The sequence below is a fragment of the Electrona antarctica genome, assembly GCF_951216825.1.
Source record: "Electrona antarctica genome assembly, chromosome: 18".
In the NCBI taxonomy this organism is placed as follows: domain Eukaryota; kingdom Metazoa; phylum Chordata; class Actinopteri; order Myctophiformes; family Myctophidae; genus Electrona; species Electrona antarctica.
In genome coordinates this window covers 39888221-39906825 of record NC_136799.1, presented here as the reverse complement: position 1 = coordinate 39906825, position 18605 = coordinate 39888221, and the positions used below count along the sequence as shown (strand labels likewise).

The window sequence follows — 18605 nt, the reverse complement described above, 5'->3', positions numbered from 1 at the left end:
GGATATTAACACGAAATATTATGATTTGAAACGTGCAAAAAAGCAAAATAAAGCACATGAGGCTACTTTAAATCCATGTAATAACTTTGGGCAATTACATGGCAAAAATAAATGTATTAATACGCTAAGAAGAATTTAAGAACTAAAAGGAAAACACACAAAGCCCAACTTTAACCTCCGTCGAACTAATGTAAATCCTACATACAGACCTAAACATATAGAAGGCAGGCTAATAATTAATAACAGTGAGCCATTATAAACGTTGTGTGGTGAGTGATGCTCCTCCAGAATCCAGATCGCATTGCTCCTCCTCTCTCGGTAGTTTCAGCTGAAACCGCAGTTCTGCAACCTGATCCTCCAGAGCTCCTGGCTCCCTCCCTCCCTCCAGATTAGATCCATTGACTGTGTTAATGCTCCCACCATGTGTGCGTGAGAGTGAGTGTGTGTGAACTGAACCGGGGGACCAGCCAGAGAGCACAGTTGTACTTGTGAAGAGCAACAGTGTATATGGACTGCAGCAAGAGACAGAGAACTACTACAGAACCAACGCTGAAGTACACGGAGCTGCTGTTGTAAAGAATGCGACAGAAAACAACCAACACGGCGTGTAGTAAACGCGTTATTATAATTAAATAATCCCCCCACGACAAGTTGTTGTGGGCATAATTCTCTTGTCATATTGTTGTTGGTTGTGCGTTGAGATCATGCAAGCTATGGATCCGATCACAAAGTGGACACCGAAGCAAGTTGTGGACTGGATGAAAGGTACGTCCCTCAAATTACATTTTTATATGATTATACATTCGGGTTGGTTAATCTTCAGTTCACACAGTACACACACAGCTCTCCTGTTTGTCTGTCTGTCTTTTTATCTGCAGTTTCGTAGAAACTGTGCTGCTGTCGTCCGTCGTGTGACAACTTGTCTGACGTGTATTGTGGAAACAATGGCACACGCACATTTCTGTTCACTTCTATCTGAACATTCTCACACTACTCGACAAAGTGACAGAAACAATGTTTACATTTCTTTTGATACGTTGTTGTTGAATGTTCAATGTAGCTATACTTTGTGACTTTATGTTGCCTGGCTGGAGGAGAGCGCTGCCTGCATTGAGTGCTGCTGTTGTTGTGACAACAAGTGATGGATTTGATTCATTTTAGATTCGCTCCTGCAGGCCTCAAATCACTGATCACTTTGAAAACGTTTAGGCTAATTATATAAAATCCCACAAATATACCTATATGGCAAAAGTTGAAGTGAAGTTTCTTTGGCTTTCTTGTGACTTTTTCACTGACTTTATTTCAACTCTTGCTTGTGCTGACTTTATTTCAACTTTTGATTGTGAAGTGATGATGACTGTATTTTACGCTTTTGATTTCAAGGTGTTATTGTGTAAATTTAAGGGAAATACCTAAAATGAAGGAAAGGGCTTAGTTAGCCTGTGTGTGCAGTAAAAAAAAAAAACACCCACCCAGGGACACGTAGAGGTGGGAGGATTAAGCTTTTGATTGCAAGGTGTTGTTGTGTAAAAGGAAATACCCAAAATAAAGGAAAGTCCGAGTAGGAATTGTGGCTTGTGGGGATGACAGCATCAAATAACTATTGTTCTTTGAACCTCAGTGCAGTCAGAGCTTTGGCATGTGCAGTGAGAGAGAGAGAGAGACACCTCAGTGGTATTGGTATGCAAACTGTATGGACGGAAATGACGTATCCACATTCAAACTGTAGTGTGTAGACAATGGCTGTGAATGAATGACAATATCATTAAAAAACAAACGCCTACAAAGTAAAATGTTTATATTATAATACAGTAATAGCCTGTGTATATGGCCAGTGGGGCAGAGTTATATAAGCCGTTTCCCAATTCCCATGGGCTTAAAAAGCCAGGGACACAATTCCAAACATCCCCAAAAGGAGTCATGCATGACTTGACATCCTAAGCTGTTATTATGTATCTTTGGGGGGGCTTTGATCGTTCAGGAAAGAAAAAAAACTCCTCTTTGATCATTATTTGACAGCACCATAATCGCTTCACAGTACAACAACTCACTGATTGAGGCGAGCCCTGCAAGCTCTCGGTGCCCTGCCCTGTGTGTGTGTGTGTGTGTGTGTGTGTGTGTGTGTGTGTGTGTGTGTAGTTGATGGTGGGGCTAAAGGGGGATTGTGGAGGGGTTAGTCCTGTGTGTGTGTGTGTGTGTGTGTGTGTGTGTGTGTGTGTGTGTGTGTGTGTGTGTGTGTGTGTGTGTGTGTGTGTGTGTGTGTGTGTGTGTGTGTGTGTGTGTGTGTGTGTGTGTGTGTGTGTGTGTGTGTGTGCGTGTTGAAAAGCATCCATCCAGGGGCCTGTTTAGGTGGGAGGATTAGCTGTGTGCACTGGCCCCTTCACCAGCAGTCTTCCAAACATGCTGACTCAGCGTTTGCGCAGAGAGCTGGTCTTAACCAGTGGCTTTGTGTGTATGGAGAGCAGACAGCCGGCCTGGTGCAACAAGTGGACTAGTCTGAAATGACAACAGACCATTCACGCGGACATATTATCGACTCCAAAAAACATGACATGCTTGCTCCTGCCCGAGGCTGTTTCTCTCTCTGTCTTTTGTGTATTTGAGGCACTTTTGCTAATCAGCTGCTTTGTTTAGACCAGGGAAACAAGAAGCGCCGGCCGCATGGCTGTTTATTACCAGTGAAAGGGGGTTTTGGGTTCCACCAATTCAAACGCTGTTGTTAATGTTTAGTGTGCGAGGCTTGGTGATGATGATGCTGCCCCCAGGCACCTTCCTACAGTAGTAGCCGGTCCAGGTCTTCAAGCTCGACCTGAAAGGTCATGTGGTTAAAGTGCCATATGTCACACGTGGAACTGCTTTAACCTCTAGGGAAAGGATCAGGATGCACTTTAATTTGTAATGGCAGGGTATATAGCTGCATGGCTTCTTTTGCACTACAACAAAATTGTACAGAGTTTGCAAGCTGTTCGCTCCCTTGAATCTTAAATGACTTGCGATTCACTTTTAATCACTTTAACCCGAGCGTCCCCTTCTGGGCATGTCATAATAACATTATAATAACATTATAATAACATTATAATAACATTATAGCCGAAAACAGCAGGTATGCAAGACCACGACGTGGTGTTTCTTACTCTTGTCGATCGCTATTCTCACCGCAGAGATTTGGTGAAGAGGCAAAAACAGAGAGGACCCCTGGGTAAAGTGGGTATAAGTGCTTGATCAGAATCACATGTATGTTTTGCACATACAACGGATTTGTCTCAAGTCAGGTACAGTAGACCCTTATTCCACTAATTTAAAGGAGAATTCCATGCTAGAAGACTTTCTTACCTTTCTTACCTTTCTTTGTAGTTGTTACGTCCCCACCAAAGAGGTCCAGGTGTTTTTTTGTGCAAAAACTCCTTATTGGCTATTTCCCCTACTATAAGCCCTCAATGAATTGCATTGAATTGAATGGGAATTGAATGGGGCTATGGGGTGTTGTGCTAATTCGCTTATTTCCGTCGAAATAAGTAGTAAAGTAAAGTGTGCCGCTTGGGATATTATTTACATTATGAAGAGAGGATATATACAACAAATATATAATTTTGAGCGATGGAAATAAGCAAATTAGCACAACACCCCATAGCCCCATTCAATTCCCATTCAATTCAATGCAATTCATTTAGGGCTTATGGTAGGGGCTTAAATAGCCAATAAGGAGGTTTTGCACAAAATAACACCTGGACCTCTTTGGTGGGGACGTAACAACTACAAATAAAGGTAAGAAAGCCTTCTAGCATGGAATTCTCCTTTAAGTAACAATATAGAAACATCTCGGTTATAACTATTGACTCAATATAAATATAAGCAGGAACAGCTAGAAATATCTTCGAATCATAACATGGAATGTAACGGGTGACGTAAATATATGTGCCCACACGTCCACGTTTTATGCTGTGCTCCATTAGTCATGTTCCAAACATAGTCCTAATACCCACACGGGCAAAGACTCAGCTCTGCAGTAGCATTCAGGGAATGTTTAACACAACACGACCTCTCCTTCCTGCTTGCTTGTCCTTCCTCCTCCATTTGCACATGAAGACTATAGGATGTACACCGACAGACCTTTTTAATGATCCCACAATCTTGAATCTTATCTCATCTTATTGTGAGGGAGTCTGTTTTTCAGAGCTATCCCAAACATGCAAACTTGCACAAACCATTGGTTCAACATGACACAAGACACCTTTCATGCTTGGACTTTGGATGTGGGCTGACCTCCGCAGCCTGCGAGTGTGTCTTCCAATGTTCCATTCTTCTACATACTCATGCCGTGTAGTCGAGTTACAAAGCCCTCCTTATTGGTAGTGCTGGATCAGGCATGCAAATGATGTCAAACAACAGGTCACACTTAGACCCGCTGGTCTAGTGGCCTACATTGCTATACATCTAACGCAAGGTCAAAGCAATGATGGTGCAGCGATCAGAACTTAGAAGTGTAGTGCTTGTGTCAATGTGTCTCACCTCTCAAGTAGCACAAAGGTGCCAAAGGGGTGATTAGTTGTGTGTGTGCACGCGTGTGCGCGCGTGTGCGCGCGCGTGCGTGCCACTGCATGTGGCCGTGCGTATACACATGTTGAGTGACCATCACTTGATGGGGACCCTCAGGGGTCTTATCAGTGGAGGTGATATTGAGGTGTGAGCAGTGACGGTCCCCCTGATTCCTATCCGGCTCCAGCGGAGGCTTCCTAAAGTGGAGTGTGAACAGACGGAGCTCAGACAGCTCGGCCTTATTAAGGCAAACACTGCCTCTGTCTGCTGCGCTGGAGAATGCCTCTGGGCTCTCTCTGGCTCCACCGGGCCAGCATACTGTAGCTCTATGTTTGGACCTGATGAATCCCCTGTAACACCCCCTCGTACTGTCCGTGTGGGCAGTGAGGTTAGAACTGAGATTAGGGTGTTGAATATATATATGAACTAATACAGTGCCTGTTTTGGGGGGGGGGGGGGGGGGGGGTCAGCAGCATTCGGAAAACACGCCCCTGTGCAGAATTGCGCGACAGTTCTGTTGAGAACCGCTCGTTTGATTGTGACTTCACACTCGCCAATGCGCTGGAGAGTCCTCGACAATCTACCTGCCAAGTGTGAAGTCGATGCATTGGATGAGCGGTTCTCGAGATATGTCGAAGGATGGTTGGTCAGACAGACACGCACAATACAGAGATTCCTGGAGTTAACTGCTTGAACCCCAGCATCCATATTTTGGGGAGAACATTAGCCAAAAACGGCAGATCTACAAGTTCACAAACAAACGCAATGCGTCAGTCAATCATAGGGCCCTGAGCACAGACGCTGACTGGCTCGATCTTCCACTTTTTGGTTTCTGCACAACGCCCACCCAGAATGAATTCATGTGACTGGGATGGCTTACCAGGCTAAAGAGATTTGGTACTGTAGTGTAGACGGTCCAAGTACCGAGCCAACTCGGGTCCAGTTGACATAGTCTAGAGGGTTTAAGTGGTATAGATAGATACAGAACAAGGTGACTGTGCTCCCACTGTAGCCAAATACACTCATCAGTCTTGAACACTGACAGTTTTGAAAGTAGCCTGTGGTGAATTCTCCCCCCTTTCCTGTGGCCTCAATCACACACAAGGAAGTAACGATGGGCCAGCGATTAGCATTCCATTGAAAATCCATTCCCATTGACATCCATTAAAGTTAAAACTCTTGTCTTTTGTTGCTTGGTTAGTTCCCATTCTAACCGGCTATTGCTGATCCATTGTGCTCCAGTGACAGGGCAGATACCCGCCTTACTTTGCCATAGAAATGGGACCTTTTCAGAGTTGAGGAGAAGCACTGTAAGAGGATTCTCCCCTGGGGAGGGGAGGTTGAAAGGCATCACTGCGGTTTCGGTCCCTGCTGGCTGTGCCACGGCCTGTTTCTCACAGGGCCCGGTGTCGCTGGCCCGATACCCCACACGGCTCCACCATATGGACGTCTCATCAATCGTTAATGCTCCATGTCACCGGCGTTCTCGGCGTAGTGAAGACGACAGTGAGTGACATTCAGAAAGGGGCAGCATCGCATCCAAGACGGCTGTTGTCGTCTTGACACGCAGTGCTTGAATGTTGTCAATTGCCCGATTGATTGAATACTTTATTAGTCAGATATGTAAACACGTGGTACAGTAAGACATTAACCCATTTGGGCGGGAACCCCTTTTGGTGTTAGCATTATGTTATGCTTTAGCTATTGAAAAATAGCAGATCTACAAGCTCACAGCGTGCCACCGAGTGGCGCGCTATGAGCTTGTAGGTCTGCTATTTTTGAAAAATGACTGACGACTGACATAGAAACATAGCTTTTCCAGAAAACTGTCAGGATGTAGAAGACATTTTTAGAATCTGATCTCAGGTCAAAATGGGTTAAGACAAAAAAACATAAAGTCCTGGGGGCTTGTTTCCATTGTGGCCCTATCAATTGAATCAATTCATCAACATAGCAGGCACAAAACTTCAGTTACCACCTCATCAATACACATTAGTGGTTCTCAAAGTGGGGTCACACTGAGAACCCCCGGGGTCCTTGGGGGTTCCAGGGGGGTCCCAGCAAAATTATGATATTTAGGAATCAAATTGACTCTTACGTATGTACACACACACACACACTCTTATGTAACTCCAAGAGTGTACACATTTAACTAAATTATTTTGAAATTAAACAATATTGATACAACCACTGCACCACACAGTGATCAGATCACATTGGAACCTTTGGGAAGCGCAATCGTGCACGGCAGTAAAAAGAAAAAAATACAGTTGATATTTGCATACAGCCAACGGCTAATTTCAATGCACTGAGAGTCGGCCGCAGCAGTGCGGTGGTGCTGCTGGTGGGGTGACCATGCCAACCCGTGCCAGACCAGTTTGCTTACCTTCGCAAATCTCCCAGATGATCCGAGCTTAGTGGGGGCCTGCGAGCTATGTGGCCCCCGTCTGCCCCCGGGGAGAGAGAGAGAGCGCTGGCCTGTGAAGGTCCAGGCTTATATAACCCACGACAGGAATGAAAAGCGCCGACTTGAGGTGGCACAGCGGGTGCTTATAGAGCCAACACTGGTCACATGCTGGTCGGCCTGCCGCCGGCCGGCCCGCCCGCCTCCACAATGTGTCCGGCTCTGCCTCTGCCCACACTCGCACTTATGTTTGCAATGTCATGATTACTGGCCGGAGGCTCGTGCCTCGAGTCGCGTGAGCGGCCTTTTCATAAACACGAAGCCTTGAGAGCAGAGCTTATAAATATAACCTTTTCCTGTGTTATTTTAACCTGGAGAATGTAATCAACGGTCAACTTTTTTGTTTACACCGTGGTAGGATTTTGCCGCGCATGAGTCACGGAGTAAGTAACTCGTATGCCAACGTTCAAGGCACTGCGCTTGAATCTTAACCTATGTGGGGGGTTGTAGGGTAGGATTTGGGGGGAGTTGGTTAGCTAGCTACGGTGTTATCAAAGCACAGCTTAACATGGCTGCGCTCCGATAACCGTGGAATATGATAGGAATGCAGTCCGCGGTCTCTTCCTTCCTGCTACCGAACGAAACCAAACCAGACGCTGTGGGTGAATCAGCGTTCAAAACAAACAGGCCACACGTGACCCTTTGATCACTATGGGACACCCGGTTGCTTTTAAAGGATTTAAATGCTTGAACCTTCGACATGGTGACATGGTGACGGTCCCTGTCCCTCTCGACTAAATACACATCAATGTCATGCTGCCTATTAGCTACAGCGCGATGGACTATAATGTCACTGTGATTATGACGCGTTTCACTGTCTATTTAGGCATTGGTTCTCAAAGTGGGACCTTTTATACTATTCAAAATAGTATATACTATTATATATATATACTATATTCAAAATAGTATAAAAGGCAAAGACGTTTAGGGATAAGGGGTATAGCACTGGCGAAAATGGGGCCCGTTTTCAGATGGGGGTCCGTGGCCGAAAACATCAATTTGGGGTCCTTGGCACGAAATAGTTTGAGAACTATACAGGTTTAACGAACCCTTAACAATTGTGGGTTCAGATGGAGGGTGAAGGGGGGTGTGTTTAGAACATGTCCAGACTAGTCCATATTTCACCAGGAGTCCCCACCAGAGAGACAGGGCTCCTTTGTGTGGCTCGTCTTCAGTCACTGGGTGTACAATGGCTACCTCCAGTGAAGGCATACACTATTATGGTTAACTATATACTATCATGTCATCATTAGCTACTTGGTATTCTTTATGTTTCTCAATATAAATGACATGGTGCTTGCTGCTAAACGAGTGTTTGGTTGGTCATTATCATTGTTTGGAGAGTCTGACTGTCTGGTGGTGTCTGTCTCTCCTCCCCTGTTGATCAGGTCCATTTCAGTGTGTTGTGTTGATAGATGGATGGAACAGCTGTAATGACCCAGGCTGTGTTTCCATGTTGTGTCCCCTACCGGCATGGCGCTTTGTACTGTGCCCCTGGGATGGGATGGGATGATGGGGTGGGGGGGTGGGGGGGGGCATTTATTTACTTTGAACAAGGATACAAAAAACACCTGGAACTCCCACGGTCTCTCTGAAAATTGTGCGTGCGTGCGTGCGTGCGTGTGTGCGTGCGTGCGTGCGTGCGTGCGTGCATGCATGCGTGTATTTGTGTCAATGCCCCTGTCATAGCAGGGTTAGAAAAATGTCTGATACGGTGCTACTACTGCGCCGAGCTTCAGCTTTGTTTGAAGCTGTACAGAACCTGACGCCAGTCACTCACGACGACTCAACAGGAGTCACACGAGGACACGCGTTGGAGACCTCTGTTTCTCTTGTCGCTCGTCCAAAACACAAGTTATTCCACTATCTAGCTATCAAAACAACACCGTCCTGTCCAGGATGGTGTGTGTGTATGAATGAAAGGCCTGCAGGGCCTAACATACTGTCTTATCTTATAGGATGGTGTGTGTATGAATGAAAGGCCTGCAGGGCCTAACATACTGTCTTATCTTATATAGAGCCGTGGTTCCAAAACCTTTTCACTTGAGATCCAAAAGGGACATTTGATTGACTATTTTCACTATTTTGTAAACTTATTTCATCTACGGAATTTGACTTTTCTTTACGTGTAAAGGTCTACTGAAAATGTTTTTTCTGCTGTTTCTAACAAATTGTGTGAAACAGAAAACAAGGGATATTTCCTCACGAGACATAAAGGTATCTGAAACCGATGCTGCAGGACACTAGATGTGCCGCCATCTTTATTGTAGTTATTTTTTTATGATCAGTACTTTATTTGGATTTTTTACAAATACAGAAAACAGAAACACAAGCAACAACAACAACAACAACAGAATACGTATGCATGGACATTATGTATGAACACAGAAACATAATATAAAACAAGGATAGACATCTTTATTGTAGTTCTGACATTGTTGCAGTTAACCTCTCTTATGTCGGGGGAGAGAGAGAGACATAACAAAAACCAGGTGACAATCTGCTCTTTCCAAATCTCCACATCTTATTTTGAGCTCACACTGGGAGCCACGTCCGTTACAATTACAAAACACCAGTTCACCTTTTAACTCTTGTACAACGCTTCCTTTCTCCCTTTGATCCGCGGTCTCAATAGTCTCGGGCACAAAAGAGACGGGAGAGAAAGTTGCGGGTTTTAAAAGATCACAGTGCACCAACCAGCCAACCAGGAGCACCTGTGTTTGTTTGAGCAGGGAGGGAGAGAGAGGTTGGTTGGTTCTGGAGCGCAACGAACAGGGAATCATGGGAAAATTGATACTGTATAAAGTACATATATCCTGGAGTTCCCCCCCCCCCCATTGGCCCCCTGGGGACAGCTTTGCACCTGTCCTTTCTCTCTGTGTGTTTTATTGGGTCTAGTTTTTTTTTAATGTCACTTGGCAGCCAGTCAGTAGCAACGTCTCTCTTTTACAGCAATGTCACGTGACGACGTGTCCCTTTCTGAGTCTGTCATTAATAACGGCAGAGGGGGAGACCCAGAGCAGGTGCACAGAATGATGTTCAAACACAGCTCACCTGTAGCTGAACAGTTTATTTTTATGGCCCCGTGCGTGCAGGCGGGCGTGCGTGCGGGCGGGCGGCCGGGCGTGCGTGCAGGCGTGCGTGCGTGCGGGCGTGCGTGCAGGCAGGCGGGCGTGCGGGCGTGGGTGCGGGCGGGCGTGGGTGCGTGCGTGCGTGCATGTGTGTAGCAGAGTGGCTCAGAGCCTCTGCCTGATGTCTAATATCTCCCCCGGTCCAGAGGGATATCCCTTTGGTCTAGTCTAGTGGTTAAGATGTTAGACTTTCACGCGGGAGACCCGAGTTCGAATCCCAAGCGTTACATGTGTGCGTTACGTGTGTGTGTGTGTGCGTGTGTGTGTGAGCGCGCACGGTCACACAGAACCACATGAAATCCATCAGCAGCAGTCTGGACCACATCATGAGTCACACATGGCCACACGGTCCAGTCTGAAGGGCCCCAGTGTTTATGTTGACAAAACATGTGTTACAGTGCTGCTGTGTCATGGCCTGTGGGTGTCACAGTGCTGCTGTGTCATGGCCTGCGGGTGTTACAGTGCTGCTGTGTCATGGCCTGTGGGTGTTACAGTGCTGCTGTGTCATGGCCTGTGGGTGTTACAGTGCTGCTGTGTCATGGCCTGTGGGTGTTACAGTGCTGCTGTGTCATGGCCTGTGGGTGTTACAGTGCTGCTGTGTCATGGCCTGTGGGTGTTACAGTGCTGCTGTGTCATGGCCTGTGGGTGTTACAGTGCTGCTGTGTCATGGCCTGTGGGTGTTACAGTTGTCGCTCATTAATGACATTACCCCAGAAGATGACTCACTAATCTCCCTGCGCACGCACGCATGCACGCACGCACGCACACGCACGCACGCACGCACGCACGCACACACACACACACACACACACACACACACACACACACACACACACACACACACACACACACACACACACACACAGAGCGAGAACAGGATTGACAGCCCACCGCAGCCCAGGCATGTGTGTGATGTCTTACATGGCATGTCGTTGCTGATGGGCAGAAACCTCTTATGTCTATATTTGAACTTTTTGTGTGTTTTTGTTGTAAATTAAGCACGCCATACTCGATCAAAAGTAGCTGATCCACAAGCTCGAAGTCGAAACGCAGCGCAAATCAACAGGTTTTGAGCTTGTAGATCTGCTATACTTTTGAATTTGAATGAATCCTGGAAAAGTAGCCGTTTTGGACATATGAGGTTTCCACCCACCTATATAAACGCTATATAAACATTCAGATATCAGTGTCACTATTCCTCCCTCTGCTGTCTGTGTCGCCTGGAGGCCAGAGAAAGAGTTCAAAGAAAACCATCACCGTTATCCACTGTTTGTTCTGCGTGTGAAGACATTACATTCATTTATTTGCGTTGTGTGTGTGTGTGTGTGTGTGTGTGTGTGTGTGCGTGCGTGCGGTTGCTTTTATGGCGCTCTTAAAAGCGTGGAGGATACACTAATGATGCTCTCAATCTCATTGACCCCCTGTCTTCTCCCTCAGTGACCTGAGCAGCACTAGTTAGCTGTAAATCCGCTGCTGGGTTTCCTCTGCTGCCCCTCCTCTTTGTGCTTTTTGACATTCTCATCCCATCCCCCACCTTGTTATAAACCCCCCTCCCCTCCCCTCCCCACCCCACCCAGCCCTCCTTCCCTTCCAGTGCTGACCAAGTTCTACTGCTCTCTCCTCTCCTCTCCTCTCCTCTCCTCTCCTCTCTCAAAGTGACACCTTTCGACCGTGTAGATCTCCTAGATCTGCTATTTAAATTTTTTGTGGCTTTCACCTTATTTTTTCTATTTTTTATGGAGGGACAGACCGTAGGCTGACAGGAAATGGGGAGAGAGATGGGGGGAAGACATGCAGTAAAGGCCGTCGGGATCGGGAGTCGAACCCGCGGCACACTGCCAGACTGGATTACCAGCCACGGTGCCTGGACCGCTGAGCCACGGCCCAGGCCAGATCTGCTATTTTTGATGCTTTTGAATTTCAATTCTGGCTATGAGGTTTCCACCCGAGATATATGCCAGGCCAGCTCCCCCCCCAAGCCTCCCCCCCTCTCTCTCTCCTTATTCTTTTGTCCTGAAAACCCTTCAACTTCCTCTAACTCCCCCCCCCCCCTGGCTGTTCCTATAGCAACCTGCGACTATAGCCGCAGTCAGCCCAGTACGTCAGCTCTCATGCCAGAAGGCTCCTGGACTGCTGGTCATTACCAAGGCTGTGGGGTCGAGCCGGGGGTTCAGCCCAGTTCAGCTGCAGTGCAATGCAGGCAGCACGTTTGATACATCGCTGTATTCGGGGCAGAAACGTCTTATTGCCATATTCTAACATTTTGTGTTCTGTTTTTCTGTAAATGAACGCCCTGCAGCAGATGGGCAAGTTGGTAACGTGGCGGGCAGCGACAGGTTTTGAGCTTGTAGATCTGCTACTTTTGATGCTTGAATTTGAGTCCAGTTCAGAGTTCAGACGAAATGCATGTCCAAAACAAAAGCGTTTCTTCTCAGGAAATAACTTTTCACCGTTTACTTTAAAAAAAAATAGCAGATCTACAAGCTCACAAGACATCGCCTTGTGAAAAATAAGTTTAAATATGGAGATACAAGGTTTCTTCACCAACAGTAATAAAATGCTTGTGCTCAGAAACTCCAGTCATGGTGATAAATGAACTCTGTGATCTCTTATTTGGGTAAATCTTGGACTGACTGACTGGGATCAAGTCGCTTTGCAAGTTGCTGATTGCAGAGTGCAAATGACCAGAAGATACAGTAATGGAGGCCCTTGACCAGATCACACTGGTCAATTTGCTATGAGAACACTTGCTGCCGAGTGGACAGGCTGGTGACTTGAAGTTACATTGGCAGTGGAAACGTTCTTTTCTCAGGATTCTGGAGGAAATCTAAGAGAGATTCATGGCAATTAGCCCAAAAAGGGTTTACAATATACCTACAGCAGAAGGACTGGGGATGTGTAAAGCCTAATGTATACTCCGCAGCATAACACCTCATCTACACAGGCAAGGAGCGAACGTTCCGGCGGCCATGTTGTGCGAAAAACTGCCATTGCATTGCGACGTAGCCTGAACCTATCAAATAAAATAAAATAACCAATACATAGTAGTGTGTAGATCTCAACCAATAAAGGTGTTTGGGGCCGCGAAACCTCGCTCAAATCGAGACTCTGCGAGCAAATTTAGGAGGGATGGACGACGTCGCTGCAAACTCGTCAGGACAGTTTAATTGAAAAAACGTGATTCGATCGAGATTTCATCGCTCGCTCAACAAAGCATTGTTGTTAGTTTGAATCAAACTTTATTATCAAGTGCTATAAATGAATGAATGAATGAATGAATGAATGAATGAATGAATAGTTTACTTCATGTAGTAAACTTTACAGAACATGTTTGGACCTACCCTTATTAACTTGTTACTATCGTTGATGTGATGTGGTAAAAACAATAAACTTGATGCTGGAGGAGGCCCGTCCGGACTCCTAAACCGCCACGACACCGTGAATGAACTCCCTCCTGTCATTGTGTTGTTTCATATTTTTAGAACGTCTGTGTTCGCGAACAAGGCATTCCATCCCATGATGGGACAATAGATGCTATTTTAGATTTTACAAGGAGATACGCTCATTAGACGTAGACGCAGTCTTTGTTTCGGGGCTTCGAACCACTACTTCTCCCATGGAATTATGGCTTGTGTTATACCAAACTAAATGAGTGGGACACATAACCCCCCGTTGTTGTTTTCGGGTGCTGGTTTCCATCCAGGCATCCATTATGGCCGTATTAACCCATTTAGACCTGAGGACGATTCTTATAAATGTCTTCTAAATCCTGACAGTTTTCTGGAAAAACCCATGTTTCTATGTCAGTCGTTCTCAAACATTTTCATGTCAAGGACCCCCAAGATTATATGTAATTGGCTGCCGACCCCCATCTGAAAACAGGTTGTTCCAGGGACCAAAGATTTGAGTTAAAAATGTTGGTTCTGAAAGAACACATATTCAATGATTTGCACTACATTTTCACGATTTTTCAAAAATAGCAGACCTACAAGCTCGTAGCGCGGCACTCGGTGCCGCGCTATGAGCTTGTAGATCTGCTATTTTTCAATAGCTAAAGTATAACATAACGCTTAAAACGCCAAAAGGGGTTCCCGCCCGAAACGGGTTAAATGTGCTCTGTAATCAGCGAGCATGCATGGGCCACCCCTGATCATAAATGTGTGGAGAGCGAGACGCTGCCATTTGAGACCAGCTCTCGTTCACTAGTGTGCAGACAGCTTGTCTCTCTCTCGGTGGCCACGACTTTGAACCCCGGGGTTACGTTTGATGATGGTTGTTACCTTTGAAATATGGCAATTTTCTTTATTCATCACGTATCTCATTCTCTCTCTCTCTCCCTCTCTCTCTCTTTGTTAAGAGAAGCAGTCTATAATTATATAGTTTAGCTTGAGGAACGCCTTGTATAGGTGCCAGTGGAGTGGAGTGGAGTGGTCGCGGGTCCCTTTTTTGAAGTCCTGTTGTCCCCAAGCCTTGGAAATCTACTGTACGATGTACCGTATGGGTGGTCCCCCCCCCCCCCCCCAGGCCCCTATGATCAAGATTTTACAAAAATAGATGACCAATCGCAATAGTCTGTATTGTATCTCTCACTTTCAAGAAAGCCTGGCTGTGTGGCTATCTTGGGTCGTTTTCTTGTCTGCAGACGCTACCACAACAATATGAGCATGGAGGGGTTTAGGAAAGAGGAAAGCTTGTGGTGGGTGGAGGGAGGGACACGTTGGGACTGGTGGTGGAAGGGACACGGTTGGGACTGGTGGTGGGAGGGACACGGTTGGGACTGGTGGTGGGAGGGACACGGTTGGGACTGGTGGTGGGAGGGACACGGTTGGGACTGGTGGTGGGAGGGACACGGTTGGGACTGGTGGTGGGAGGGACACGGTTGGGACTGGTGGTGGGAGGGACACGGTTGGGACTGGTGGTGGGAGGGACACGGTTGGGACTGTTGGTGGGAGGGACACGGTTGGGACTGGTGGTGGGAGGGACACTGTTGGGACTGGTGGTGGGAGGGACACGGTTGGGACTGGTGGTGGGAGGGACACGGTTGGGACTGGTGGACACGGTTGGGTCTGGTGGTGGGAGGGACACTGTTGGGACTGGTGGTGGGAGGGACACGGTTGGGACTGGTGGTGGGAGGGACACTGTTGGGACTGGTGGTGGGAGGGACACGGTTGGGACTGGTGGTGGGAGGGACACGGTTGGGACTGGTGGTGGGAGGGACACGGTTGGGTCTGGTGGTGGGAGGGACACGGTTGGGACTGGTGGTGGGAGGGACACGGTTGGGTCTGGTGGTGGGAGGGACACGGTTGGGACTGGTGGTGGGAGGGACACGGTTGGGTCTGGTGGTGGGAGGGACACTGTTGGGACTGGTGGTGGGAGGGACACGGTTGGGACTGGTGGTGGGAGGGACACGGTTGGGACTGGTGGTGGGAGGAGGGACACGGTTGGGACTGGTGGGTGGAGGGACACGGTTGGGACTGGTGGGTGGAGGGACACGGTTGGGACTGGTGGTGGGAGGGACACGGTTGGGACTGGTGGGTGGAGGGACACGGTTGGGACTGGTGGTGGGAGGGACACGGTTGGGACTGGTGGTGGGAGGGACACGGTTGGGACTGGTGGTGGGAGGGACACGGTTGGGACTGGTGGGTGGAGGGACACGGTTGGGACTGGTGGTGGGAGGGACACGGTTGGGACTGGTGGTGGGAGGGACACGGTTGGGACTGGTGGTGGGAGGGACACTGTTGGGACTGGTGGTGGGAAGGACACGGTTGGGACTGGTGGGTGGAGGGACACGGTTGGGACTGGTGGTGGGAGGGACACGGTTGGGACTGGTGGTGGGAGGGACACGGTTGGGACTGGTGGTGGGAGGGACACGGTTGGGACTGGTGGTGGGAGGGACACGGTTGGGACTGGTGGTGGGAGGGACACGGTTGGGACTGGTGGTGGGAGGGACACGGTTGGGACTGGTGGTGGGAGGGACACTGTTGGGACTGGTGGTGGGAAGGACACGGTTGGGACTGGTGGGTGGAGGGACACGGTTGGGACTGGTGGTGGGAGGGACACGGTTGGGACTGGTGGTGGGAGGGACACGGTTGGGACTGGTGGTGGGAGGGACACTGTTGGGACTGGTGGTGGGAGGGACACGGTTGGGACTGGTGGTGGGAGGGACACGGTTGGGACTGGTGGGTGGAGGGACACGGTTGGGACTGGTGGTGGGAGGGACACGGTTGGGACTGGTGGTGGGAGGGACACGGTTGGGACTGGTGGTGGGAGGGACACGGTTGGGTCTGGTGGTGGGAGGGACACGGTTGGGTCTGGTGGTGGGAGGCGGGGGGATTTTGGAGACATTTTTGCGGTCCTCTCTTCTTGCTTTTCTTTCTAGCTGCTGTTTATGTTCAGTGCAGCGATGAGCAGCGGCGAGGCCCATCCTGAGCGATGGCTGTTTACGTTGGAGTGAGAGAGAGAGAGAGAGAGGGGTTCTCCCCCGAAAACCATCGCTATGCCCACAGCGTCTCCAAGCCGAGGCTCCTCGTCGTCATCGTTGCCATGTCCGCTTATTATAAAATGACTTGGGGCTTGTTTTGCTGTGAAGTTGTAAATATTGGTCGTTGCGGGTTGCGTTTTTGTTTAGTTTTTTTGCCTTGTTTCTAAAGTGAAGTTGCTTAGTTGGGCTTGTTTAAAGCAGATACAAAATTACCTCTTTTTCCCCAAGATTTTTTTCTTCTTAAAAAAAAAAGAATAGCTGCCTGTAGCCTATAATTGCTTATTTTGGGCTTGTTTTCGTAGACCTGGTCGCTCATTTCTCTCCCACAATCTGGCAACACTGCGTCCAGACTGACAGCAGCGTGTGGTGGAGAAGCAGGAAACAGAATGACATTCCAGGTGTAAACCGTTATTGGAATTATTCCGTTTCTTTCTTGCCACGGCCATAACTCACACCACAACTGTTTTGGCTTCCGCTGCCTGGACTGAAGACACTTTTGACTAATGTACCTGCAGCAGCCTGCTTCCTCTCACTTCCTCTCGCCTCCCCCTCTCTCCCTCTAGCTGTGTTCCACTGCAATACCAGTATAGCGCATGGTAGAAAGCAAAGGGCAGGGGAAAGTCAATCAGCCATTGCCCTCCGAGTCCTTTACGGTTATACCAGCATGTGACTGTTGTTCCAGAAGATAATATTAATGTTACCGTTGCATTACTTACCAGGAGAGGTGTCTATAAGCATGCAAGACTAGTAGGCATTTGGGGATGCCTAATATTTGTATGGAACGAACATACAGAGTTAAAGTATTTGTGCAGACCGAGTTTTCATTAAAACCTCTGCTTTGTCGACTCAGCATCTCTCTCTCTCTCTCTCTCTGTCTGCATCTGCCTCTCAAAGTCTTTCTGTAACTTTCTCTCTCTCTTATCTGTCTGTCTCTCGGTCTCTCGGTTGCATTTTCGCTTTATCTGTGGCCGTATATCTCGTCCACCAAGTCGTCATGTGTCTCTGACAGGCCGGCCGCGTGACGGATCATGTGACGGGCCCAAAAGGCCTTCCTGTAACTCCTGTAACCCCTGCACTCCACTGCGGTGACCTCCATCGCCTCAGGGGGCCTTACCTTTCATCTCTGCCCCCCCCCCCCCCCCCTCTTCCTCCACGATGTACCCAGATGTCATCGGTGGTTCTCTACCTTCACACCTCGAGGGGGTTCCTGGGGGGCCCCAGTTAAAGGATTAACCCATTTTGACCTGAGATCAGATTCTAAAAATGTCGTCTACATCCTGACAGTTTTCTGAAAAAGCTATGTTTCTATGTCAGTCGTTCTTCGATTTTTCAAAAATAGCTAAAGCATAAGTAAAGTAAGTAAGTAAGTAAAAGGTTCCCGCCCAAAATGGGTTAAAGGATTAAGAGCTATAGGAACCACATTACCCGTGTAACAGGTCTGTAACTCGGGGAGTGTTACAAATGAAACCTAAATGAACACTTTAACGTCCAACAATCTCAAATGGATACAGAATACAGAGATAAGAGGTTTCTCCCCGTCAGCAACCAAATGCCTGAAAAAAAACGTATGTTGCCAAATGCCAATATAAAACGGAAAATGAAACGGATGCATTCGCGCTTTTAATGGGTTGCAAATAACATTTGGAGAATTTGAATGTGTAGCCATGGGTCCCAGAGATATAAAGACAACAAGAACAACAAATTAAAAACAAAGACAGTTGAGAATCACTCGTCTGCGGGGAGGAGGAGGCGGGGGGGACTGGGGGGGGGGGGGGTGCAGGAGCTGAGCTGTGCCGCTGATGCACTTCAGCCAAGACCCGGCGTCGTGAACCCTGACCCCTACCTCTCTCGTCATCGGTCATCGTCCATCACTCCACTGGCAGACTGACAGCCATGCTTTTGTCCGTGTCGGTGAAGTCACGGTGTCAGGGCTGAAACCTCAGCTGCCTCGTCTACTCGCGTAACGGCCCCACTTTGGAAGCGTCACACACAC

The 18605-nt window shown here is 48.1% G+C and overlaps 1 protein-coding gene across 1 annotated transcript in view; it reads left to right on the top strand.

Moving 5' to 3' along the window:
• The first annotated feature begins 399 nt into the window (after positions 1 to 399).
• Positions 400 to 18605, top strand: part of LOC306942415 (connector enhancer of kinase suppressor of ras 3-like) — a 99881-nt gene continuing 81675 nt past the window's right edge. Inside the window, exon 1 of the mRNA XM_079528274.1 lies at positions 400 to 765. Within this exon, the coding sequence (XP_079384400.1) occupies positions 705 to 765 (61 nt within the window). The 5' untranslated portion in view covers positions 400 to 704. The remainder of the gene's footprint in view (positions 766 to 18605) is intronic.